Consider the following 26,946-nt stretch of genomic DNA (forward strand, 5'->3'; position numbering starts at 1 on the left):
ACACTATTAGTTCATTCAGCCAGCCATGTCTTCACAGAGGGAAGAGCGGTAAATCCGGGTGGAGAAGAGGGGAGATGGAGCTAGGAGCAGGAGGGGGCTGGCAGAGCTGCTGGGAAGAGGGTACTGCCCCCCTGGTCCAAGCTGTCGGGGGGGCCTAGGCTGGAGCCTCACCTTAGACCCAGGGCTGCTGAATCTCTCTGCCCGATGGCTGGACTCCTAGCAACCCACCCCAAGGCTGAGGAAGGATGGAACAGGCTTCAGGTGCAGTTGCTTCTTAACCTGCTGAGGCGCAGACACCTTACCGGAGGGCTGGCTCTCCCGTAGGCCTGGGCCGGGGGCTGCAGGGGGAGGAAGGGTGGGAGTTGTTTTCTAAACTCACAGAAGTATCCTGAGGTCCTTGAAGAGTAGGAAGGTCAGAAAAGAGTCACACCAGGGATAGAGATGGTTAATCAATATTATAATTAAAAAAAAAAATCTAAATCTACATGTATATATATGCAGAAATAAAAGATAGAAGGAACTAAACACAGGTACTAAGAGCAGTTATATCTATCATTAAAGCCGAATCTCCTCTCTCCCTTTCTTCTTCAGGCTTTTTCTTTTTACACAGGATGAAAGCAACAAAGCTGTCTTCAGTTTGCAATCAAGGCGCACCGTCACCTGCATCATCACCAGGACTGAGGCCTGGGCTCCTGCTCCCCACTGGGGCAGTAAGGCTGAAGACGCCCCTCTCTGGGAAATCAGGCAGAGCCAAGATAGGATTCCCTGAGCTGCCCCCCCATTCCCCTCCTCTGCGGTCACCATCCCTGGGCCCAGTGTTAGTCTCCAGGAGGTGGGGAACTATGAAATAGCCGCCTGCCGGCACCGAGGGCAGGGCATTACGAACTGCGGGGGAAAGACGGGGCACCCTTTAAAATAGCTATGTGTTAACACTCATGAATGAATATATACCCGCCGAGTGTAACGAGATCCATAAAGAGGGTGAGTAGCAGAATGAATGGTCACGGGAGGGGTGATAATAAAGGGAGAGCTCATTGGCAGTAACTGCTCGGAGCTGAGGGAGGCAGGCCAGGGCTCCTGGTGCAGGCGGCTCCAGCCACGAAGCGGAATGGCAGGTGTAGGGGAGCCAGTCAGTCAGGATGTCTTGGCGATGCAGCTCCCAGAGAACAGCACGGGCCCAATCCCCACCAGTTCCTTCTGGCTCCTCGGAAGCGCAGGCTCAAGGGGGGCTCTGTAGGCCAGTGGGTGGAGGAGAGGGCAGGGAGGAAGGAGAAAAGTGAGGTTCTGTCCCAGGGCTTCCCTCCCCCATCCCATCTCCGGCTCTCCTCAGGTTCCCTGAGATGCTTGGAAGTACTTCAGGCTCTCCTTTCACCAGGGTGTTGGCCCACCCCATCCCTCCTATGTCCCATCTTTCTTGACACTCTGGGGCCCAGACCCTCCCTGTCCCCAATGCCAGTCACCTGGGATTGCAAGGGGCCAGCTGGCCTCTTCAAGGTGGAGCTGGGAAGACGGGCGATGCGGCTGTGGCCCCGGGCAACTCTTCGTGAGCGGGAAACTGAGGCACTGAGGGAGGGGAGGAAGGAGGGAAGGTGGGAAGGTTACAGCCATGGGGGAGGGGAGGCCGGGAGCTAGACACTAAGCCCGGAGAGTAGGGAGGGTCTAAGCACCGAGGAGAGCTTCCGAGGGGGTGTGTGTGTAGGTGGGTGGGTGGGGGGACTGGATCCACTGGATTAACCAACAAACCCTGAATGTCTCCCTCATGGACAGGGGCCTTTAACCAAGGCAAGGAGGTTCCTTTCACCTCTAGGATGAGCCTGAGTTAGAGAACTCCTGCCCGGGAGCCCTCGACCACTTGTTCTCCAGGGTCAGGGGCACGTGCAGGTGGTGAGCCAGGCGCCCACTGTCCTGGTGCAAGCCCTTCCTCTCCTCTTCTCTCCAACCTCTTCTCTCCCCCACCCCTCCTGGACCTCACCTCCCAATGCGCCTCTTCTTGCAGGCAGAGATCCCAGGGAGGAAAGATGCTGGCTGGGGGCCCTTCATGGTGAACAGAAGCATGGGTCCCCTGGGGGAGGGTGGGAGGTGAAGGGAGGCAAATCAGGAGGGAACCAGAAAACGGTGCCGGCCCTTTCCTTCCCCCAGCCCCCACCCGGGGGGCTGAGAGCTTGGACAAGATGACCTCTGAGGCTTCTGCCTCCTAAGAGGTGGACTCCTCTCCCTGCCCACTCATCCCGGGCTGACAGCTGAGTGACAGGCCTGTGCAGGGAGAATGTCCAGATGTCAGTTTCTGGTATGTCCGGGGAACTGGAGTTCAAACTATTTCACCCTTCCACCTGCCCAGCTCTGAGCTTGTTACTGAGAGGTGGTGCAGGGGCTGTGGGAGGGGCCGGGGTGGGGGTGGGCAGCCTGCTGGCCCCCACCGCACAAATCCTGGTTAGTCTGCCACTTGTTCCTGGCCTTGGACTGTCCTGAACTGGTTGCTGTGGCCCTACCCCCTGCCCTCTGGGTTGAAAGTGACTACCTCACTGAAAAATACCTCTGCAGAGTTTTCTGAGGCCCCCTTCCCATGGGCTGGAGGGTGGAATCTGATGGTAGAGGTGGCGGAAACTGGCAGTTCCCAGTGGGACACAACTCAGGCCAGCCCACAGGGGACACAGGAGTAGATAAGGTTGGGCTCCCCTCATTAATTACTGCTCCCTGCTGACTCTTGCCAAGTTGGGGTCCTATTAGGTACACACAGACACCCCACAAGCCTGCACAGAGCTGGGAGCTTTGAAGCAGGGACAGACAGAGGCAGCGCCTCCATGGGAGCTGGGCATTCTGCTCTCCTGGGGTGCAAAGATGATCAGGACCAAAGGGAGACAGAGCACAGCTTTCCCGGCTCTGGGAGTCAGGCTGTCTTCCACTCCTTTTGGCAGCACCGTCTGTGGCTGACCCTTGACCCCTGCTGGGAGGGCTGGAGGGGAGACCCACCTGGGGAATAAGGGCTGGTCCAGCCTGTTCAGCTCCTGGGGGGCGTTCTCCCAGTCAATGCGTTCATGGAAACCCAGCTTTGAGGGAGGCTCTTCGGAGAGGTCAAAGGTGGCATTGAGGTCCCGAGCAGGCAAGGCCAGAGGGGTGGAGCAGTTCTGCATGGCGGAAGGGCCCAAGGGCACCTGGCTTTTGATGACGGTGACAGGGCAGAAGCGAGGGGAATGGCAGAGGGAGGGGGTCCTTCCTCCCTGGGGGGTGCTGGGCCCCATCGAAGGCTGGGCCTCAGGCAGGGACCCCCTCTCCAGACAGGGCAGGAAGGACTGGCGCTGGTGCTTAGTCACTGGCTTCGGGGCCGGTGGATGGTCTGGCCGTGAGGGGCTCAGTCTCCTCCTCCTCTTCTTTGCCGTGGGTCCCCGGGATGCCTGGGCTACGGTGCGATCAGGCCTGGGTGGGATCCCCAGAGTGGGCATGAGGTCACTCCATTGCTTTGCCATGGTCCGGGTCACGGGGCCAGAGTATCCTGGAGACTCTGGGCACAGAGAAGGGGAGATCAGGAACTGGCCAGAAGGAAGAAGAATTTGTAGAATTTGGGGAGCAAGGTGCTAGAGACACGAAGGAACCCCTGACTTCTCAGGTCTGCCCCAGCTCCTGGGGCCTCGCAATGTGCAGAAGCCCTCGTTCCCACGGGTCCAGTCTCCCTATCTGAGCACCAAGCCAGCCTCCCTCAGCCCCATCTGGGCCTTGGCGTCAGCACCTTCAGCCAGAGGCAGAGCAGAGATGAACTCACTTGACTCTGGACACAGCTCCGGGGCTGGAGGTGCCCTGCTGGCCGGGCCGGGAGCCTCAGAGGCCTCTGCCTCGGGCTCAGTTTTTCCCTCTCGCACCAGCTGCTGCAGGGCCTCAAACTCGGTGATCATGTCAGGGGTCAGGAGGTTGGCTGCCTGGAGCAGGGAGTACTGCCGCTGGGCCAGGCACAGCACCTTCAGGGCCAACCTGGAACAGAGGGAAGGGAAACCCCACCCCTATTCAGACCCATGCTCCCAGCCCCACGGCTCCAGAGGTGGACAGGAGCACGCGGCCTGGTCCTCTGGCTCCCTCCTGCCTGGCCTCACCACCGTCCCAGCCCTGGCTCCTGCTCCGCCATACACTTGCCAAAGGCCAAGGCTGGTGGAGACAGCCACAGGTAATGGGGAAGCTTCTCCCGATAAACATGCTACACGACAAAGACGGTGACCGGGAAGTTGGGAGAGGGCGCTACATGGCCTTGGACTCAGAAGGTCTGTGTTTCCTCAGCCCTGCCACATTCTAGCACTGCGCTTAAGTAAGTTCATTTACCTGAGGGCCAATGTACGGTGGCCATGTACGGTGGCCCTTAAGAGCCTATATTCAAATCCCTGCTAGTTGTGTGATCTGGGATGCCTTGCTTAGCCTCAGTCTCTACGTCCTTAAAATGGGAATAATAAATGCACCTACCTCATGGGCTTGTTGGGAAGAGTAAATGAGTTACTTTCCATGTAGAGTGTGTAAACAGTGCCTGGCAGACAGTAAGCACTATAAGGTTAGCTAAATATTGTTTTCTGTCAAATGGAAATAATACCATCTACCTCATTAGGATAAGAGGAAATTAAATAAGATAGGCTGTTTATCTTGGTTCTGAGAAGACCCTTAAAAAATGCTCTCAGTCTATGTTTGTTTTTTCCATTTAATAGTTGAGATCCGGAAAAAGTATGTGTGAATCAACACATATTTCACATGCACTGGGGGCCTATTTAAAGGAAATTATGAGGGTAATGTGATTACTGATGCTGTAAATTTAGATTCTAATAAAGCAAATTTTCTTTCTGTAAGGCACAACTACAATAAAATAAACACAATGATGTCGTTGGGGATTATTCATGGGGATTAACAAATAATTTATCTTCTGGTAACTCTACCTGCCTGGACATTCCTGAAGCCCTCCACTGCCCTCTGTCAGCGTGTGCTCAGAGAACCCAAACTCATTTTATAAAGTATCTCAAGGCCTTTTTGAAGGAAGACAGGATACACATTAAAAAGAACACAATGAAAACTCATTCTTTATCCACCTGAGCTACATGTTATAAGATTAGACTACTGAGGAAAATGGGTATTGGGGGGAAAGCACCGGCCTGGATGTTGGATGATCTGGGTCTGGCCCAGCCCTTTCTGTGTGACCTTGGGCAAATGCCTCAGTATCCCCATCTGACAAATGCTGAGTTGGTCCAAGTCAGAGGTTGCCAAATTAAGTTTCAAGAAACCCATCAGAGGACACTGCAAAACAGAGCAGCCCTGCTTTGTCTGTGCTACACATTAGATTTCAGCCTAAGATTTCATTTGAAGAAAGGACTTGGCAGCTCAAAAAATTTTTGAAAAGCCACTGACCTGGAAAATCTAAGCTCTACTCAGTGCCCTCGTGGTCTAAGATTCTAAATTATAAAGCCAAAGAAAAATTATTGTCGATTATCTGGTTGTTAAGAGTGTTTCCAAATACGGAAATGATCTAGAATGTTTTGCAACCCTTGGTTCTTGGCTAGCGATTTCTGTCACATTTTATTTGTACTTTAGCCTCGAGAAGTGGGGAGAATAATAAGCCAAGCTTGAAGCAACTTGCCAGAGACCACAAAACCACACTGAGGCAAAGCAGAAATGAGAACCCTGGTGTCCCATCTCCTCACAATAGGGGACACCAAGCACAGACCCTGACTCATTATTGGAAGTCTGTGGGTGAACCTTGGGGAGCAAAGGGCCATCCCCCCAGTGCACCCTTCCCTGCCTCTCCAGGGCCCCGAGGAGTCGGCAGCCAGCGGGAGACAGATAATGAGCTGCTGATTATTCAGGCTGCAGCATTTTTGCTGAGTCGGGAACAGACACTCCCCAACAAGAAATAAAATTAAACAGGCCCTTCTGTCCAGAAGCTTTAAATACACTGCCTGGTGTGAAGCATGCTGGGGAGGGAGGAGTGGAGTTGGCAGCAGCAACGCTGAGTGGCAGGGGATTTATGTGCTGGGAGCCAAGGAAAAAATACTAGCAGCATCTCTCTATTAAGCCCGGAAAGAATGACCTCCCCCCCCCATCCGTTTCTCTTTGGCTTTGCATGGTGGTTTGTATTTACTTCTGAGAAAAAAATAGCCACAGTAAATGTGTTGAAGACCCGTGACAAACACCTGACTCAGGAAGGCTGTCCCTTCCCCATCCTGACGCTCAACTTCTCTTGGCTGAGGACAGCTTTGCCCTCAGACCGGACAGAAAAGCACAAGCCCAAGCAGCCCAGCTCGAACTCGGTGCTCGCCATCTGTCTGGATGGAATTTTGCTCCTCTCTCCTGTTGGGCTGCCAACTTCATGGAGGGGGAAGTAGAGATGCTGGTAAGTCAACAGAGTAGGTGATAATACCAAGGAGTTGAAAGCAGGAGAGGGGCAGCGTTGACGAGAAAAGCCTGGACTCTTCACCAGAGCAGAACCAGAGCTTCAGCAACCACGCTTCGCGCCAACCGGTCCCACCCCCGGAAGGGCGGAGGGGTCCATGACCCAGTGCCTCCCGCCTTGGACCCCGTTGCCGAACAAGAAAACACCTACTTGCTGAGAGCGGTCCCTGCCCAGCTCCTGTGGGGAGAGGCTGCCCATGGCTGGCTTGGGCTGGAGGGTGGGGCCAGAGGCCCCTGCAGGTGGGTGTCTGAGGTTCTGCTCTGGCACCTGCATTGGAACCTGAAGAGAAAGGAGGAACCACAGGTCAAGGGCCCAGGATGCTTCCCTCCCTTGACTTAAGCTGCTCCTAGGATCTTTCCCACCTCCAAGAAGGCTTCCTAGGAGAACCAGGGCCTGGCAGAGGCTTGCTTTCTCCCATCTCCTCCCCTCCCTGCCTGCTCCCCGGTAACACACAGGGCTCCTCCCTTCTAAACACACGAGGACCAGAGAGAATATTTCTCCTTCCAGCACAAGATCTGACAGCCTCCTAATGACTACAAAGGAAGACATCGGGGTGGAGAACCCAGGCTTGAAGGGACTCTGAGTTTGGGGTGGGGCATTTCTCCAATATTCTACCAGCTCTAAGCCTTCCCACTGCCCCAGGCCTCACAGCCTGAGTCCTACCTCCTCAGCTGGGCCTTCAGCCTTGTCCTTCGGGGGCTGCTCCCAGGCTGGGCACTTCTCTTCCACAACCTTCTCCACCTGGGCCTCTGCCCCCAGGCTCTCCTCTAGGACCCCAGACCCTGGGTGGAACTCTGGTGTGCAGGGCTGGCTGGCAAGGTGGAGGGGAAACGAGGGAGTTTGAAAGGCAGGATGTGAGGGCAGGGTGGGATCTCTGTGGCACCCAGGTGAAACAGAGCCCGAGGGATGCTTGCTTGGGTAACACATGGGCAGTAGCTGATGGTCCAGGGATTTTCTGGTTTAGGAAACAGTGACACCCCACCCCTAACTTCACCTTCTGTTGAATGACAGACACCGCTTAGGTGTGCTGGGGTGTCATTTGCTTAGTTGTCACAGACAGATCACATGCTAGGAGACGATTGGTGTGCTGGGCACTGAGTGGGAACCCCAAACCCTAGGTATAGGAACAGAAGTGAGGAGTCCTAGACCTCCAGAAGCTGGAGAAGGGGGACTGGCTCCCATCCGGGCCGAGCTGAAGGGTGGAGGCAAGTATGGGCAGTAGAACTCACTGTGGTTGTTGGAAGGCCCGATTTGGGGGATTGTGGGAGGGCCTGTTGTGGTGGCCGGGGCTCCTGCCTCGTACACTTGGAGCTTCTCCCTCAGGGGCAGCCACCTGGAAAGGAAGAAAGTCCAGCCCCTCAGAGCCCTGGCTGGGCGCAGGAGCCGAGAGGAGGGCGGGGGGTTTTCCCGATGCTCTGTTTCTCGCTCCCCGCTCCCCAGCCCAGTCCCCAAGCGGGTTCCTCACCCCTCGGCCTGGAGCTGCTTGGCAGATGGTGGCGTACTGGCTGATGTGACAGTCCATGGCTGAGCACGTTGCCTCTTCAGCTGAGAGGGGGGCACAGGGGAGACCTGTTTGTTCATTCAGAGCCACTGCTATCAAGCACCTCTGATGGCGGGCATGGCGACAGGGTGCCTTCCTTCCCCACCCAAGGCCTCAGCAACCCTTGCCAGTGGGGAAACAGGAGACCTGAGGACCACAGCCAGAGGACAGAATGGGCTGTGGAACCCCAAACCCCAGTCCTCCCTGACCAATAAGTTCTTGCCAGGCCAGGGGCTTTTCAGCATGGTCCCTGGAGGAGGCGGGGAAGAGGCCAAGCAGCTGAGCAGAACCTGGAGCAACCGTGCTTTTGTCTGTTTTGTATATTGGTGTATATGTTGTTTTCTCAAAGTATGGTCCTGCTGCTGAAAACAAATCTGAAAAAAGCCACTAGACACCATCAGGCGGCCCCTCCTGTTGTCTCTTTCTTGAGATAATTCTGTCTCAGTCATCCCTGGGATATATTTTACTCTTACTTGTGGAGACTGGGCTGCCTGTCCCCCAACCAGAGGCTTCCCAAGGATGGGGACTGTGACACTCCGATCACAGAGAATTTCCCTGAAGAAAGAGGCGAGGTGATCTCTTTCCTCTGCCTTGAAGGACACTGGTCCAGGTATCTGAGGAAGCCATCTGGGTCCTGTCCCTTCCTCCTGCCTGGCTGGGGGCTCCCCACCCCCAAGCTGATGTCCCCAGCTAGCACACACCGAGAGTCTGATCTCCTTGGCCCGGTCAGCATACTTGAGGGTGTTGTAGGTGTCCTCGTAGGCCAGGCTGGACGGGCTGACGGCTGCGACCATCACTGTGCGGCAGTTGCCCCCAAGGGAGTCCTTGAGCAGACGGGTCAGCTTGCTGTCCCGGTAGGGCACGTGAGACTTGCGGCCCTGGGGGCAGTGGGCGGTGGTGGGGTGAGGTTGCTGGACCAGGTGGGGCCCAGGCCAGGACCTGGCAGCCTTGGCCCAGGGCTGGAGGGAGGACCCTGGGTTTGGAGCACTGAGTCTCTCTCCTTCCCTCCTCCCTCCTCTCCCAGGGAGGCCTCTGGGTCTGCGCAGCTTTACCTTTGCATCTGCCAAGGCGTTGAGGACGTTGATGAGGGCCAGCAGAGAGCGGTTGATGTTGGCACCCTCCCGCAGCCGCTCCCCCTTTGCGTGGGTGCTGGACGCCCGCTCCGAGCCAGCCAGGTCAATCAGGCTCATCTTGGCCACCTGAAGGGCCTGGGTCAGTCCTGGAACCCGGTCCTGCTGCTTAACAAAGATCTGGGGAGGGGACAGCAGGAGTGAGGGCTGGGCTGGGGGATCAGGAGGCCCCGGCTCCTGGCTCCAACCCATGGCCCTCTCACCTGGAAAATGGCATGGGAACGGGAGGAAGTCGCGTTGGCATCTGTGGGGTGCTGGGTGCGGTTCCGGTTCCCCCTCGTCAGCATTTCCAGCAGCTGCTCAGCTGAGGTTGGCTACAGAGGAGATGCCCAGGAAAGGGGTTGTGGTCTTCCCAATGAGGACCTTGCCCCTACCAGGAAGGGCCACTCTTTGGAGCCAATGTCACCCCTTTGCTACTGCCACTGCCACCACTACCACAGGACCCAGGGCCTTCCCAAACTGCCCTACGGGGGAACCCTAGACATGGGGCTGCCCATCCCACCCCAGGCCAACCCCACACCTGGTGGAAGGAAAGTCCTTGCACCACCACCCCCCTGTCGGGGTCCTCACGGATGGCAAGGGGTCCCTTGGGCTCCAGGAGGTCATGGATCTGCTCATTGTACACCTGAGGAGGAAGGAAGCAAGGAAGGGGCCTGAAGGGAGAGGGGCACGTCAGGAAAACCTCTCTCCCTAGAGGACCGGTGGAGGGCTGAGTGGCTGGGCAGGGGGAGCATGACTACACTGGTGCAAATCCGTGCCACACCATGAGTGGCACTCTGCAGGATGCCAGTAAGTGAACAAGAGCAGGGCAGGGGGCTTCAGTTCTCATGCAGTCCCTTGCCGAGCTGCGCCAATGCCCCCGAGCCTCTCACTTGGCCTCAACCCACCCACTTGCTACCACCCTCTCCCCAACCTGTTCTCCCCACCCCACCCCTCCACAAATGGCTGGGAAGGTGGGGGAGGGGGCAGCCCTACCTCCTGGTAGCTGATGAGCACCTCGAATCGCTTCTCCTCCTGGCAGGCCTCGAGACGCCTGTACAGCTCCATGGGTGGTCAGGTTACATGATGCCGGGTGTCGCCCTCCCTTCCCAGCATGGTGGTGTGTCTTCTCCGGCCCCGGTGGCCCCGTAGGCGGAACACTGCAGAGGCCAAAGCAGGCAGTAGAGTAGATCCACCTTCTCTAGGGTCTCCCCCAGTGCATTTCCCACCAGCTCACCTCTTCCTTCCTTCCCAAGCCCCGTTCCTTTGCTTTCCCTGTCCACCGTCTCACTGCCTCCACCCACTCACATCCCCCCCACTGCCGTGCTTGAGTTCTCCATACATCTGTCCCGGCTCCCCTCATAGTCCTGTGGACTCGAGGGCAGAGGGGGTTCTGCTGTGGGTGGGGGCTTATCCCCTCTCAGGGAAGCCTTCTCCAGTCTAGCCCACTTACCCCGGTTGCTAACCACACACTTGTTGGTGTGGTTTGGTGCTCACTGTCTCCCCCCTCTAGACTGTAAGCACCATGAGGGCAGGGACCATGTCTGTCTGGGTCACTGCTGTCATCTCGGGGCCCGATGGAGTGCCTTGCCCACAGGAGAAGAACGACGGGGAACCCACAGAGAATGGGAGCCCAGAGCCTTCTCAACAAGTCGTGTCCGTGTCAGAAGACACTCAAAAGCCTTAAAAGGAAGCAGGGAAGCAAGGCTGCTACCTGCCAACCAGGGATCTCCACCCCCCCATTGCCCACCTGCTCACCTGAGCAGTTGTAGCCCTGCAGGAAGCTGTCCAGGATCCTGCAGGTAGTGTGCTGGAACACATCCTGCTGTGTGGCAGCCTCGCCGAAGACCCGGTCAAAGACAAACTTCAGGTCTTTGCCCTTCTTCTTGGGGCCATCATGGGTGCTGCCCCACTTCAGGCCAGGGAACCCCACATCGGGCTCCTCAGGGTCGAACACCAGCACCCGCTCATCCACCACCTGAACCACAGGGCGCCGTTGACTCTCCAACTCCCGCGGGGTGGGGGGCCGCACACGCACCACCACCTGCACCACACTGTCCTCCACCGCGATCACCATGGCAACACCTGGCCAGAGACACAATGGATGAGGACCAAGCTGATCCAGGGCTGACCAGGTGCCCCCTCAGCCTGCACCCCAGGGCTCCCTCCCCAACAGCTGATCTCTGTTTATATCTTAAGAGAAACAGCACAGTGTGGAACCCAGGCTGGAATCAGAAAACCTATGTCCATCGTTGACCCGCTGTGTGATCTCGGGCAAGTGATGCCTTCCCTCCAGGTCTGTTTCTTCACTTAATGGATAAGGATAACAGCACCCAAAGTATCGGATTGCTCTAAGGACGGAGCATATATTGCTAAGTGGTAGCAAAACTTTGTTTCTCTTGAGTCACTGACAGCAATTGCATAGGATGTTCTAGCTTGCAGATTTGTGTTTTTAAAAAAAAAAACAACTATGGTGACGTGAAAGTTGCCATTTTTATCATTTTTAAGTGTACAAATCAGTGTCATTAATCACACTTTCAATGTTGTGCTACCATCGCCTCCATCCATTACCAAAACTGTTCCATCACCCCAAGCAGAAACATTGGAACTATTAAGCAATAACTCATTTCCTCTCACCCTAGCTCCTGTAACCTCAAATCTACTTCCTGTCTCTAAGAATTTGCTTATTCTAGATATTTCATATAAATAGAATCATACAATATTTGTCCTTTGGGTCTGGCTTATTTCACTTAGCATAATGTTTTTAAGATTTGTCCATGTTGTAGCCTATATCAGAAGTTCCTTTTTATGGCTGAATAATATTCCATTGTGTGGATTTACCATGTTTTGTTTCTCCATTCATCTATCGATGGACACTTGGACTTGGGTTGTTTCCACAGCTTGACAGTTGTGAATAATGCCACATGAACACTGGTATACAAGTATCTGCCTGAGTCCCTGCTTTCAATTCTTTTGGGAATATACCTAGGAGTGGAATTGCTGGGTCATATGGTAATTCTACGTTTAACTTTGAGAAAATGCCAAACTGACTTGTGTTCTTTTTTATCCTTTGTTCTATCCCCCCATTCCAATTTATCTTTCTCCTGAATCTGGAATTTAATTACTTTTTCCAAAATTGTATTTTTAATTGTATCCTGAATACTGAATATATTTTTCTTGTAAAAATTTCAAACAATAAAGTGAAAGTTCCCCTTATCCACCCTCAATGCCAGGTCTTTCCCCGAGGTCATCACGCTCGATAAATTATGAGTCTCCTTCCAGATCTCTCTCCATGTATCTACACACATATATTTGTACACCTGGAACTACAGAGTTTTGGTTTTCGAATTTTACATAATTGGTATCACTGTACATATTGTTCTCCAACTTGCTCTTTTTTTAATGGAACCTTAATGAGATATAGTGACATACCATACAATCATCCAAAGTGTACAGTTATTCACAGTATCATTATAGTTTTGCATTCATCACCACAATCAATCTTTGAACATTTTCATTACTCCAAAAAATAAGAATAAAAATTAAAGTAAAAAAGAACCTCCAAAACATCCCATACCCCTCCTCACCCCCTATTGTTCATTTACTTTTTTTAGTACAGTTTTGTTGAGATATATTCACACACCCTACAATCATCCACAGTGTTCAATCAGTTACTCACAGCACCATCATACAGTTGTGTCTTCATCACCAGAATCAATTTTTGAACCTTTTCCTTACTCCAAAAAAATAATAATAAAAGCAAAAAAGAACACCCAAAACTTTCCATCCTCTCCATCCCACCCTATTTGCAACTTGCTCTTTATATTTAATAATATATTTTCAAGATCTAGTTACCTCAGTCTTTTTTTTTTTATGATCAATTGATTTTTTTTTATTAAATTCAGTTTTATTGAAATACATTCACACACCATACAATCATCCATGGTATACAATCCACTGTCCACAGTATGATAACATAGTTATGCGTTCATCACCACAATCTATCTCTGAACATTTTCCTTACATCAGAAAGAACCAGAACAAGAATAAAAAAAATAAAAGTGAAAAAAGAACACCCAAATCATCCCCCCCATCCCACCCCATTTGTCCTTTAGTTTTTATCCCCATTCCTCCACTCATCCATACACTAGATAAAGGGGGTGTGATCCACAAGGTCTTCACAATCACACTGTCACCCCCTGTAATCTACATTATTATATAATTGTCTTCAGGAGTCCAGACTGCTGGGTTGGAGTTTGGTAGTTTCAGGTATTTACTTCTAGCTATTCCAATACATTAAAGCCTAAGAGGTGTTATCTATATAGTGCATAAGAATGTCCACCAGAGTGACCTCTCGACTCCATCTGGAATCTCTCAGCCACTGAAACTACTTCATCTCATTTTGCATCCCCCTTTTGGTCAAGAAGATACTCTCAGTCCCACGATGCCGGGTCCACATTCATCCCCGGGAGTCATATTCTGCATTGCCAGGGAGATTTACAACCCTGGGAGTCAGGTCCCACGTAGAGGGGAGGGCAGCGAGTTCACCTGTCGAGATGGTTCAGTTAGAGAGAGAGAGGGCCACATCTGAGCAACAAAGAGGTACACAGGGGGAGACTCTTAGGCACAATTATATGCAAGTTTAGCCTCTCCTTTGCAGTAACGTACCTCAGTCTTTTTGATTCCTGTAGGTTATTCCATGGTGTGGATGTTCCATTTTTAAATGTTACAATTTAACCCTTGCCCTATTAACATAACAACTATTTCCAATATTTCACTTATATGACAATGCTACAGAGAGATCTTTTTCAGACTCTCTAAGCACATGTGCAACACACTCTCTCTAGGGGACGTCTTCAGAAGTGGGCCTGCTGTGTCATAAGGTGAGAGCATTTTTAATTTTAGAAGAGACTGCTGAATCACTCTCCAGAATGGATGTGCCTATTGACACCACCAGTGTGAATATCCATTTCTCTCCATCCTCACCAAAATTGGTGGGTTTTACATTTTTGCCAATTTGATGGTGTGCTGGTTTGAATGTATTATGTCCGCCAGAACACCATTTTCTTTGATGTAATCTTGTGTGGGCAGATGTATCAGTGTTAATTAGATTGCAATTCTTTGAGTGTTTCCATGGAGCTGTGCCCCACCCAACTGTGGGTGATGACTCTGATTGGATAGTTTCCATGAAAATGTGGCCCCGCCCATTCAGCATGGGCCTTGATGAGTTTACTGGAGCACTATATAAGCTCAGACAGAAGAAGCGAGCTTGCTACAGCCAAGTGGGACACTTTGAAGAATGCACAGAAGCTGAGAGAGTAGCTGCAGATGAGAGACAGTTTGAAGACGGCCGTTGAAAGCAGACTCTTGCTCCGGAGAAGCCTGAGGACAAACACCCCAAGAGCAACTGAGAGTGACATTTTTGAGGAACTGCAGCTTAGAGAGGAACGTCCTGGGAGAAAGCCATTTGAAACTAGAACTTTGGAGCAGATGCCAGCCACATGCCTTCCCAGCTAATAGAGGTTTTCCGGACACCATTGGCCATCCACCAGTGAAGGTACCCAGTTGTTGATGACTTACCTTGGACACTTTATGGCCTTACAGCAGTAACTTTGTAACCAAATAAACCCCCTTTATAAAAGCCGATCCATTTCTGGTGTTTTGCATTCTGGCAGCATTAGCAAACTAGAACAGATGGCTTAATTTGTTGATTACTAGCAAGATTGGGTATTTGTATTTCCTTTTCTCTGAATTGTCTGTCTTATTTCCTCATTTTTGTCTGGACTGATTGCCTTTTTGTTAGAAATTTATAAGAGCTTTTAGACATTATTTGACATGCATTACGAATATTTTTTTCCAATTTATTGTTTGCCAGTTGACTTTATATTTTTTGCCTCACAAAATGTTTGTATATTTAGAGAAGCAAAATGTCTATCTTTTCTTTAAGAATTTTAGGAGTTCCTGCCTTCATTAAAAAGGTATGTCTCCCCAACTGCTAGATTGAACACATAGCTTCCTAAATTTTCTTCTAAGATTTTTTTTTAATTTAAAAGGTCGAGCTCTCTGGAATTGTTTTAATTTGGAGTAAGATAAGTGTATAACTTTATTTTCTTACAGACAGAGAGCCAGTGGTGCCAGCGCTGATTAATAAATATCCTTTTCTCACTTGAAATACCATCTTTGTCATAGTCAAATTACTATCTTTTTTGAGGCCTATTACTGGGCTTTCTACTATGTTCCATGAATCTGTTTGTCTATTTCTTGTACCAGTACCATACTGTTTCCATCATATTACTTTACAATTTGCTTTATATATAGTGAGACAAGACCTCCCTTGCTAGTCTTCTTTTTTTCTTTCATAATTTTCTTGGCTATTTTCAAGCATTTATTATTCTATTTGACTTTAAGAAAGTTGTATCAATGCCACACTGACCTCAGAGCACTCACCCCCCCCCCCAAAAAAAAACCCATTGGGATTCCAATTTGAATTGCATTAAATTTACATCTTTATTTTATTGTTTTAAATCTTCACATGCAAGAACATAGTACTGCCTTTCTATTTGTTCAGATATGTTTTATGTTCCTCAGTAAGATTTTAGAGATTTCTATCTCTTCAGATAGGTTCTGTAATTGTCCTTTTAATATAATTCCCAAGTACTTTATAGACTTAATTACTGTTATTAATGGAATATCTTCCCCCATTTCCATTTCCAGCTGGTAATTGCTAGTATGAAGAAAACGAATGATATTTATATATTTGCCTTATACCTACCACCTTTTCAAATTCTCTTATTAAATTCAATTTTTTTATTAGAGCCTATTGGGTTTTCTAAGTATATAATCATATATCAAAAAGTATTTTTTAACCTTTTCTTCTCCATATTTACACCAAATATTTCATTTCTTTTCATATTGCATTCCTTAAAACTTCAAAACAATATTGAAAAAAAACGATGATAATGGGCATCCTGTCTAGTTCCTGATTTTAATGAAATGGCTTTAGTGCTTCACTATTTAGAAATTAGTTTTTGGACAAACACTCTTTATCATAGTAATTTCTTCTATTCTTATTTTACTTAGAGTTGTTATTTGGAAATTCTGGAATTTTATCTAATGCTTTTTGAGCCTTCCTGATGTTAATGTGTTTTTCTTTCTCCCTTATTTTTTTTTTTTTGATTTTTTTTTAATTAAATTCAGTTTTATTGAAATACATTCGCACACCATACAATCATCCATGGTATACAATCCACTGTCCACAGTATGATAACATAGTTATGCGTTCATCACCACAATCTATCTCTGAACATTTTCCTTACATCAGAAAGAACCAGAACAAGAATAAAAAATAAAAGTGAAAAAAGAACACCCAAATCATCCCCCCCATCCCACCCCATTTGTCCTTTAGTTTTTATCCCCATTTTTCTACTCATCCATACACTAGATAAAGGGGGTGTGATCCACAAGGTCTTCACAATCACACTGTCACCCCTTGTAATCTACATTATTATATAATTGTCTTCAGGAGTCCAGACTGCTGGGTTGGAGTTTGGTAGTTTCAGGTATTTACTTCTAGCTATTCCAATACATTAAAACCTAAGAGGTGTTATCTATATAGTGCATAAGAATGTCCACCAGAGTGACCTTTCGACTCCATTTCAAATCTCTCAGCCACTGAAACTATTTCATCTCATTTTGCATCCCCCTTTTGGTCAAGAAGATACCCTCAGTCCCAGATGCCGGGTCCACATTCATCCCCGGGAGTCATATTCTGCATTGCCAGGGAGATTTACAACCCTGGGAGTCGGGTTCCATGTAGGGGGGAGTCTCCCTTATTTTTTGATGTAATAAATTATTTGATATTATTCCTAGTATCAAACCAACCATGCATTCCCGGAAAAGATCCTAGCCTGGCCACAGTGAAGTTTTCAATTTTGAAATAGTCAGATTTGTCAATATTTTCCTTTACAGCTTTTATGTCTTATTTAAGAAGGCATTCCTTTCTGAAGGTAATAAACACTTTTCTTATATTCCTATCTAATACTTTTTCTTCCTTACATTTAAGTCTTTATTCAGATGGAAATTATTTTTTAGGAATGGTGTGAGAAAATTTCTAAATATCTTTTCCTACTGAATGGTAAGCACTTATCTCAAGGTCATTTATTGAACAGTGCATTCTTTCTCCACCAATTTGAAATGCCACATTTAACATAAATGAATTCTCATAAATAACGAATTGGGGTGAGGAGTTCTCCATTTTGTTCTACTGGTGCTACTCTTTTCCAGTAATTCTGTAATTACCATGTTTCTTTCAAATATCCCCTCATTGCTCTTTTTCTTAGCTTTTCTTGTGCATCTTGTTTTGCATATGACTTTAGAATCAGCTTATGAAGTTCTATGAAAAACCCTACTAAGATTTTAACTGCGGTTATTTTGAATTTATAGATTAATTTGAGGAACACTGGCATCTTTAACATATCAAGTCTTCCCTTTCCATTTATTTGCATCTTTATCATATTCGGTAAAATTTTAGTTTTCCTCACATGGGTTTTGTATGTTTCTTTTTTTTATAAACAGTTTTATTGACATATATTCACATACCCTACAATCATCCATAGTGTATAATCAACTATTCACTATACCATCAAAAAATTGTGCATTCACCACCAGAATCAACTTTTGAACATTTTTCTTACTCTAAAATAAATAAATAAAAATAAAAGTAAAAAAGAACACCCAAAACATTCCATCCCCCCAATCCCAGCCTATTTTTCATTTAGTTTTTGTCCCCATTTTTCTACTCATCTGTCCATACGCTGGACAAAGGGAGTGTGAGCCACGAGGTTTTCACAATCACAAAGTCACACCATGTAAGCTACATAGTTACGCTATCATCTTCAAGAATCAAGGCTACTGGGTTGCAGTTTGACAGTTTCAGGTATTTCCTTCTAGCTACTCCAATACACTAAAAACTAAAAAGGGATATCTATATAGCACATAAGAATGCCCTCCAGAGTGACCTCTTGATTCCATTTGAAATCTCTCAGCCACTGAAACTTTATTTTGTTTCATTTCTCTTGCCCTTTTTGGTCAAGAAGACTTTCTCAATCCCCCAATGCCAGGTCCAGGCTCATCCCTGAGAGTCATGTCCCACGTTGCCAGGGAGATTTATACCCCTGGGAGTCATGTCCCACATGGGGGGAGGGCAGTGAGTTCACCTGTCACGTGGGCTTAAAGAAAGAGAGAAGCCACATCTGATCAACAAAGAGGTTCTGTGGGGAAGACCCTTAGGCAAAATTATAAGTAGGCTCAGCCTCTCCTTTGCAGCAACTAGCTTCACAAGGGCACACCCCAAGATTGAGGGCTCATCCTACCAAACTGTCAGTCCTCAGTGTTTGCAAGAACACCAGTAACAACTGTGTTACTGGTGGGGGAAGTGGAGGGGAAGTCCAATATTTCCGTGTTCTTTCCCAGTTGCCAGGGAGGCCCTGAAAATATGTCCTCATTCTATGCCCAGATTACTTTAGGATGTATCGGAATTTCACACTAACCTGTACAAACCTAGCAGATCTCACTTCCTATTCAAAGTTTCACGCAATTATGTTGTTTGAATAAACTGACCATACAAGTTAAATTATTTAGTGTGCTGCTGAATATATAGATCCTGCACCAAATAAACATCTCTTCCCTTGGTCTCACACAGAAGTTGAAGTTTTAAAACACAGTCAACATCGTCCTTTACCCTTTGGTCTGATTTGCCTTAGTCCTAACCAGATCCGCTTCATTCATATCTCTAATTGAGGTCTGAACTCTTTCAGCATTTTTTTAACAGTTGCTGTGTGAGGTAATACTGACTGACATTCACAGCTGTCAAGTTCTAGCTCTGAGTCTCAGGTCACACAGATACCCAGAGTTCCAGAGACCAACCAAGTTATACATAAAGAGCTTAGCATCCAGAATTTAGAGATAACCATTACAAATTAGGAATAGAAGTGACTGCTGTAAGAGCTTACAATCTAGGGACCATAACATTAAGCATTCCCCTGATAAGCTGTGCTCTAAGAGTCAATTCTCAGAGTTTACACATTATAGTTAGTCCATATTAATGAGGCATTATAATGTTTGTCTTTTCATTTCTGGTGTACTTCACTCAAAATGCTGTCCTCAAGATCTATTCACCTATCCATTCTTGATGGGCTGATTACTAGTTATTTTACAGTCTTTGTTATATGGTGAATAGGCTCTTTTTTAAATTACATTTTCTAATTCATTTTTGTCAGTATATCGAAAGCCGCTATTTCTGTATGCTGATCTTGTATCTGGCATATTACTGAACTCTCTTATTAGTTCTAATAGATTATCATTGATTATCAATAAGTGATAATATAGTTTGCAAATAATGACAGTTACTTTTTACTTCTAGCTCCTCTATATTTAGTTTCCCACCCTCCACCCCATTCTCCCATACCCTCATCCCACCCCATCAGGAACGTAGAAAGGGGTGTTGAATTTATCAAATGCATTTTTCGCATTTACTGAGATGATCACACACTGTGTCTCCCTCAATCTGTTAACGTAGAGGGTCATGGGCAGATATCCTAACATTGACCTGATAATTATTCCAAAAACTTATTTGCCTGTTCCCTCTTCTATCCCTCTGAGAGACCTCTCTCCCTGGTTTTTCATATTCTCCTTTGAGTCAGCTTCCCCTGGGGAAGAATGGAATTTTTGGAAAGTTGGGGTCACAGACATCCTGGAAAGTCTAACTCTAGTGATATATTAACAGGAGTAAGGAACAGGGGCTGTTCCCAGGGGAAAATGAACTGATGAATGCTTTCCCAGTCAAGACTAGGTCCTGCTGACATGTCACAAATACCAAAGTCATTCAACAAAGAAAAGTGGCATTCCTACCCAATACTCCAGCAAACAACACATTTTCCTTGGGGAATGAGGCAGAATTGAGGGGACTTGGACACTCCTATTCCCTCACCCCTAAATTTCTCCCCCACCCCCAAAAAACAAGGGTAAGCTATCAATCCACAATAGTCCTTATAGATGTGTACAATTCTATTCTGTTCCCATCCTAAAAGTCAGACTGTCCTGATAATAAGAATATTAGCCAAGTGCTCATTCCGTGGGGGACTGTTCTAAGCACCTTATACATGCAATCATCTTATATCTCCATTGCAATCTCACAAGATAGATGCTATTGTTATACTCATTTTTCAGTGAGAACATTGAGACAGAGAGGGTTAAGCAACTTGCCCAAGGTCCCAGAGCTATTTAGCAATGGAACCCGATTCCAACCCAGGCAGTTTGACTGCAGAGCCTGCTATATTGCCTCACAATGATATTAGGTATTATATTATGATTATTACATCGTCATAATAGTCCCATATATTTGTATAATAATTACTATCCCTTTTATGTAAATAGCATTATGTATTCTGCACTTTCAGATATATGAACTGCACCTCATTTTCAACACTCAGAGTTTCTGTCCCCCACCCTTGCCTTCGCACCCCCAGGGAACCCACTCTCGTACTCAAACCATAGAAGCGAAGGCACAGGGGTCCACATTGGTTGCCCCAATAACAGTCCCAACTCCCCACGGGGAGGCGAGGAGGAGCCCCAGAGCTGCCTAACATTCTAAGCAGGAAATGAAAAAGGGCACTGGCGATGGAGTGCGCGTAACCTTTACAGTTCCCTCCTCCCCGCCTCCGGAGGGCCAGGGAGGCAGGCTCTGCTTGCCTAATGAGATGTTTTCCTTCTTCCTGAGAGTGCTGGGGGCACGGGGAACGTGTGTGTGTGTGACACTTGGCAGGCTGCCCCTAGGACGCCTGGGTCCTGGCCTCTGCCCGGCGTCTGCCTGGTAGGGAGGCCTTTCCAGGAGCCTCGCCCAGGTCACATCACATCAGCTTCCCCCTCCAAGAGCGGGAGAGAACGGTTCCCAATCCGCTCCCGCCTTAGGGGGATGGGGAGATTAATGAGAGACCGTTTGTCAAGTTTGCTTTGATCCTCGGTTGGAAAGAGCATTTCAGCCCAAAGTACAAGGGATATGATTCTTTAATAAGATCTTCAGGGTTCTGAGCCAGCCACCGCCACGTCCTGTTTCTAACTCAGGGCAGCTCATTAAAACCCAGAGGTGAGTAGGTTGCCGAGCTGGGGCCGGGAAGCCAAGGCGCAGTTTGATTTTAGGATGGCCTCTTCCGCCCTCCCTCGTAGGGACTGGCTGAATAAGCCCAAGCTCCTTAAGAAGCCCCTGGAGAATTTCTGAGAACTTGAAGGAATCCCCCTGCAGACACTGGCAGGTGGAGAAGGCAGGGAAGGAGCCCTGGGATGTTCTCTTTCTGTAGGGCTCGCCATAGCCCCCTTCATCGCGCCTCACAACCCCCACGCAGTGTTTCTTGCCTCTGAGCTCCATGAGAGCAGGACCCTCTTCAGGCATAGTCAGCGTTGTCATGTCCACCACCAAGACATGTTCAAATCCTAACTCCCTGGTTCTGTGGATGTGAACTCATTTGTAAACAGGATCTTTTAAGATTTTAGTTAGGGTGAGGCCAAACTGAATCAGGCCTGGCCTCAATCCTATACGACTGGAGTCCTTATAAGCCGAGGAAATTTGGATGGAGGAGTAGATGCTTAATATTTGTCCCATGAATGAATAAAGCTCACAGAAGAGCAGAATCTGAACCCGAAGTCTAATAATAATTATGCTCACATTTTTTCTCTTTTAAAATTATTTATTTTAATTATTCACTGTGTAAAAACATGGATAAGTTGCATTTCCAGTTTACATATGAGCTTTAGCTTTATAGGAGAAAACTGATTTTGTTAGCTGGGTAATACAAACCCAAATCCACAAACAAGGGTTTACAATATGTATCAGTTTTCTCTTTCTGCATTAAGAAATTACCACAAATTTATGGTTAAAAACAACAAAATATTTTCTTCCAGTTCTGGAGGTGAAAAATCCAAAGTGGGTTGAGTTGGTCTAAAATCACTGTGTCAGTCCAGGGGAGTAAAACTCCCTGGCAATGTGGAATATGACTCCCGGGGAGGAATGTAGACCCGGCATTGTGGGATGGAGAACATCTTCTTGACCAAAAGGGGGATGTGAAAGGAAATGAAATAAGCTTCAGTGGCAGAGATTCCAAAAGGAGCTGAGAGGTCACTCTGATGGGCACTCTTACGCACAATATAGACAACCCTTTTTAGGTTCTAATGAATTGAAATAGCTAGAAGTAAACACCTGAAACTATCAAACTGCAACCCAGAACCCATGAATCTTGAAGATGATTGTATAAAAATGTAGCTTATGAGGGGTAACAATGTGATTGGGAAAGCCATATGGACCACACTCCCCTTTGTCCAGCGTATGGATGGATGGATGAATAGAAAAATGGGGGGGGGGGAGGCACCCAGTGTTCTTTTTTACTTTAATTATTCTTTTTCACTTTAATTTTTATTCTTATTATTTTTGTGTGTGTGGTAATGAAAATGTTCAAAAATTAATTTTGGTGATGGATGCACAACTATATAATGGTACTGTGAACAACTGAATGTACGCTTTGTATGACTGCATGGTATGTGAATATATCGAAATAAAAATGAATTTTAAAAAAATCACTGTGTGATACATTGTAAAGTCTCTAAGGAAATACTTGTTTTCCTTGCATTTCCCAGGTTCTAGAGAATTCCTTAGGTCAATGTCTCCTTCCATCTTTTTTTTAATTAAGATTTATTCACACACCGTGCAATCATCCAAAATATACAATCAATTGATCAAATTACCATCATATAGTTGTTCTTTGATCACCCCGATCTATTGTTTTAACATTTTCCTTGTACCAGAAAAAGTGATAATAAGAATAAGAAAATAACAGTGAAAAAAGAACACCCAAATCGTCCCCCCCCACCGCCCTATTTTTTCTTTAGTTTTTTGCCCCCATTTTTCTACTCATCCATCCAACATTGGATAAAAGTACAATCCAAAAGGTTTTCAAAATTACCCTGTCACCCCTTGTAAGCTATATTGTCATACAATTATCTTCAAGAATCAAGGCCACTGGGCTGAAATTTGATAGTTTCAGGTATTTACTTCTAGCTTTTCCAATGCATTAAAACCTAAAAAGTGTTATCTATATAGTGTGTAAAAATATCCGCCAGAGTGACCTCTCAACTTCATTTGAATTCTCTCAGCCACTGAAACTTTATTTTGTTTCATTTCGCGTCCCCCTTTTGGTCAAGAAGTTCTTCTCAATCCCAGGATACCGAGTCCAGATTCATCCCCAGGAGTCACATTCTGCGTTGCCAGGGGTTATTATGCTCACATTTATTGAGCGATTATTATGTACCAGGCACTATGCTAAGTGCTTAACAAACAGGAACATTTAATTTTCACAATAACCTCATGACACAGATATTGATTTGTCATATCCCTACTTCACAAAGGACACTGAGGCTCATGGCCACACAGAAGGCAGGAACTTGATCTTGTTCTGCCTGGCACCGAGAGGCACTGCTCATCATCCCCAGGCTATCCTGCCCTGCAGTGGGGCTTTCCCAGCTCCCACCTCCCCTCACCTTGGTACCCATGGAAGAACAGTGTCAGAGTACTGCTGGTTCTTCCCATTTGGTCCTGCAGAGGAAGGAGGTATATCCCCCACACATCATTCTCCCCACGGAACAGGCAGAGGAAGCCATCCTGTCCTCATCCTCTGCATCTGAATGTGCAAAGCAGGCAAAATCCCCCCACCCCAATTTTCCTCCATAGAGACGTCCATTATGGAGGCTCCTTGAGGACAGGGATTGCCTTCATCCTTATGTCCCCATAACCTAGCACTGAACCTACACCCAAATGTTTTATGACTATGTGTTTTTATTATGACTCCTGATTGTTGCCAGTGTATAAAAATGCAACTGGTTTTTATATAATGATCTTATACCTAATAAGCCTGCTGAATGCTATTAATTCTAATAATTTAATAAAATCTAATAATTTATAGGTTCTTTTGTATTTTTAAATGGACAATTATATGGTCTATAACTGATGATGGTTTGTTTCTTCCTTTCTAATCTTATACTTTTTATTTATTTTTCTTGTCTTATGGTTCTGGCTAGGACTTCTGATACAATATCAAATAGAAGTAGCAGTAGAATGTAGTCTTGTCTCTTTCCTGATTTTATAGGGAATGCTGTTATTTATTTCACCATTAACTGTGATGTTTGTTGTTGGTTTTTAGCATAGATCCCCTTTGTCAGTTTAAGGACATTTACTTCTCTTTCTAGTTTACCATTAAAAAAAAATCAGGAACGAGTACTGAATTTTATTGAATCCTATTTCAAATCTAACGGGATATGATTTCCCCTTTAATCTGTAAATGTGTAAATTGTGTTAATAGATTTTCCATTGTTAAACCATTTTTGCATTCCTGGGGTAAACCCAAATTGGTTGCAACATATTTTTTTTAGGCTTTACTGGCTTCCGATTGTTCATATTTTACTTATGATATTTGCAACTACATTCACAAAAGAGATTGACCTGTAATTTTGTCTGGTGTCACAAATTTTCTTTGTCATAAAATAGGCTAGAAATGCTTTCTCTCTTTTTAAGGAGTTTGTACAAGATTAGAATTGTCTTTTTCAATTGCCTATAAATTTCTAGTAGAGTCTGGTGTATGTGGGGGTAGATTTTAAACTAACTCAATTCCTCAATAGTCCTAGGTATATTCAGAATTTCCATAACTTCTTGAGTCAGTTTGGGTGAATTGTCTTTTTCCTAGAAAACTGGCCAAAAGCATTGGCAAAAGAGGTGTTCCATTGAAGTGTGTCTCTCTCTACATATTAATCTACCTGTAATTGAAGTTATGTCCCTGTTTTCATTTCACTCTTAATATTTGTCTGTGTGTGTTTCTTCTCTTTATTTCTTTTTATTTTTTCCAGTTTTCTGGATAGCTTGATCTATGTAGCTTTTTTTTCCTCATATTTTTTATTGTAGAATATAACATATATACATAAAAGCAATAACTTTCCAAGTGCAATTTAACAAGTAGATAGACAGTAAATTTCAAAGAATAGTATAGGTTACAATTCTCTATTTCTTGATCAATATTGCCAGAGGTATGGCTTTTTTTATTAGTCTTTACAAAGACACAGCTTTTGGCTAAACTAATCATCTTTGTTATATAGTAAAATTCCATTTCATTAATTTCTGCTCCTGTCTTATTATCTTCTTCCTTTTATTTTCTATTCTTTTATTCTGTTTTTCTCTTCCATCTTATTAAAGCTGGATATTTAATAACTTTCAGCTTTTAAAAAAATGTTCTAATGTAAGCATTTAAGACTATAAATTACACTCTAGGTATTGCTTTGGTTGCATCCCATAAGTTTTATATATAGTATTTTTATCACTGTTGCATGCTAAATATCTTTCAATTACAATTATTACAATTATAAATTCCTATTTGACCAATAAGTTATTTAAGTTTTTAAAAAAATTTTCCAAATGTGGTTTTGTTTTAATTTTCTTTTGTATTTTTAACTTAATTGCTTGTAGAAAGAAAACATGGTTTGTACAATACTGATTCTCTGATAATTGCTTAGATTTTTCTTTGTGACCAGGTACAGGGAAAATTTTTGTAAATGTCTCTAAGAATTTGCTACTTGTATAATGTTTTTAAAAGGAACAAATGGAAGAGCTGGATTGGATAATATGAAGGCCAACAAACTGGGATACCTTAAAATACCTCTTTGGGGGATAGGAAATTAAATAATGAAATCGGCAAAGAAGGGCCTGGATACTTGGCAGCTGTTAAACCTGGGATGCAGTCATAGGAGAGGAAATAGAATAGGGTCAAGCCTGGAGAAGACAGTGGAACATTGAGCTCATTCAGAAAAAAATTGTACATTCCCCTCTCTGAGCTAGGCTTAACTTCTCTGTGCCTCAGTTTCCCAGCCCATGAAATGTAAATAATATTAGTATCTACCTCATAGGATTGCTGTGAGGATTAAAGAGTTCATTCAAGCCTGATAAGGACTTAAAAAATGTTAACCACTATTATTAGAATTAATATGACAGTTATCATTTTCCCATGATGCCAGAAGAACCAATGTCTTTAATAAAATCCCCTAAGATTCTGTGGCACAGACCAGGCTTTATCTTTTCCATGCCACTTCCGTACCCTGAGGGGCCACAGCTAAGAGAAGAGGCATTCTAGGAGCTGTAATAGAAGGCCTGGTTTTTCTGTCATGAAGATGCTGTGTTATTCCTTCATTCATTCAAATGCTTATTGAGTGCCCCAATACCTAAGTTAGAGCCGTTGGCAGAAAGAACTCTGCAAGAGGATCAGTGATAAGCACATCAATACAGATGTTTGGAGCGGTGCCTAGCTACTCCATACAGACGTGTACCGGGTCCCAGCTTTCCAGTTCAAGTGTGCGGGAGAACCCAATTCTTCCTTACACATGGACAGGAAGACAGTTCCCTTTCACGGGACCGATGAGGGCCAAAGGCCCGGGGCCGATGTGCGCGCCGGGCCTGGGCCCTGAACAGATGGTCTGCGGTGCACATGTGTAAGGAAGCTCCCTGCTCCCCGCACCGCCTCCCGCCTTGATCAGAGGGGGCCGCCCAGGCCCTGCGGGCGCGGCCCCAGGGCTCGGCCTCGGCGCTCCACGGTCACATCCGGTACAGAGGAGGTCGGGCTCGGGCTCCTCCCGGGAGCAACCGGGTCCGCGCGTGCGGTACCGGAACGCGAGAGCCCGCAGGCCGACTCCGCCGTGACCCAAGGCTTACCCTTCGAAGGTTCCCCGCCGCCGAGGTCGCCGCTCTCTCCCGCGTCGCTCCAGCCGCCGATCACAGGAAAGCTCGTCCCACGCCCTTCTCCACC

At 46.5% G+C, this 26,946-nt stretch overlaps 1 protein-coding gene across 1 annotated transcript; it reads right to left on the reverse strand.

Moving 5' to 3' along the window:
* Nucleotides 1–484: 484 nt before the first annotated feature.
* On the reverse strand, nucleotides 485–26,946 carry KIF18B (kinesin family member 18B). The gene is given in 17 exon segments (XM_037810511.1): nucleotides 485–1,231; nucleotides 1,461–1,563; nucleotides 1,973–2,062; nucleotides 2,971–3,499; nucleotides 3,758–3,963; nucleotides 6,564–6,691; nucleotides 7,076–7,223; nucleotides 7,642–7,782; nucleotides 7,878–7,894; nucleotides 7,896–7,951; nucleotides 8,650–8,830; nucleotides 9,005–9,202; nucleotides 9,286–9,396; nucleotides 9,603–9,707; nucleotides 10,058–10,221; nucleotides 10,820–11,146; nucleotides 26,853–26,946. Coding segments are annotated over 16 exon segments (2,508 nt in total). The 5' UTR covers nucleotides 11,139–11,146; nucleotides 26,853–26,946; the 3' UTR covers nucleotides 485–1,219.

Source organism: Choloepus didactylus, chromosome 18 (genome assembly GCF_015220235.1).
Source record: "Choloepus didactylus isolate mChoDid1 chromosome 18, mChoDid1.pri, whole genome shotgun sequence".
In the NCBI taxonomy this organism is placed as follows: Eukaryota; Metazoa; Chordata; class Mammalia; order Pilosa; family Megalonychidae; genus Choloepus; species Choloepus didactylus.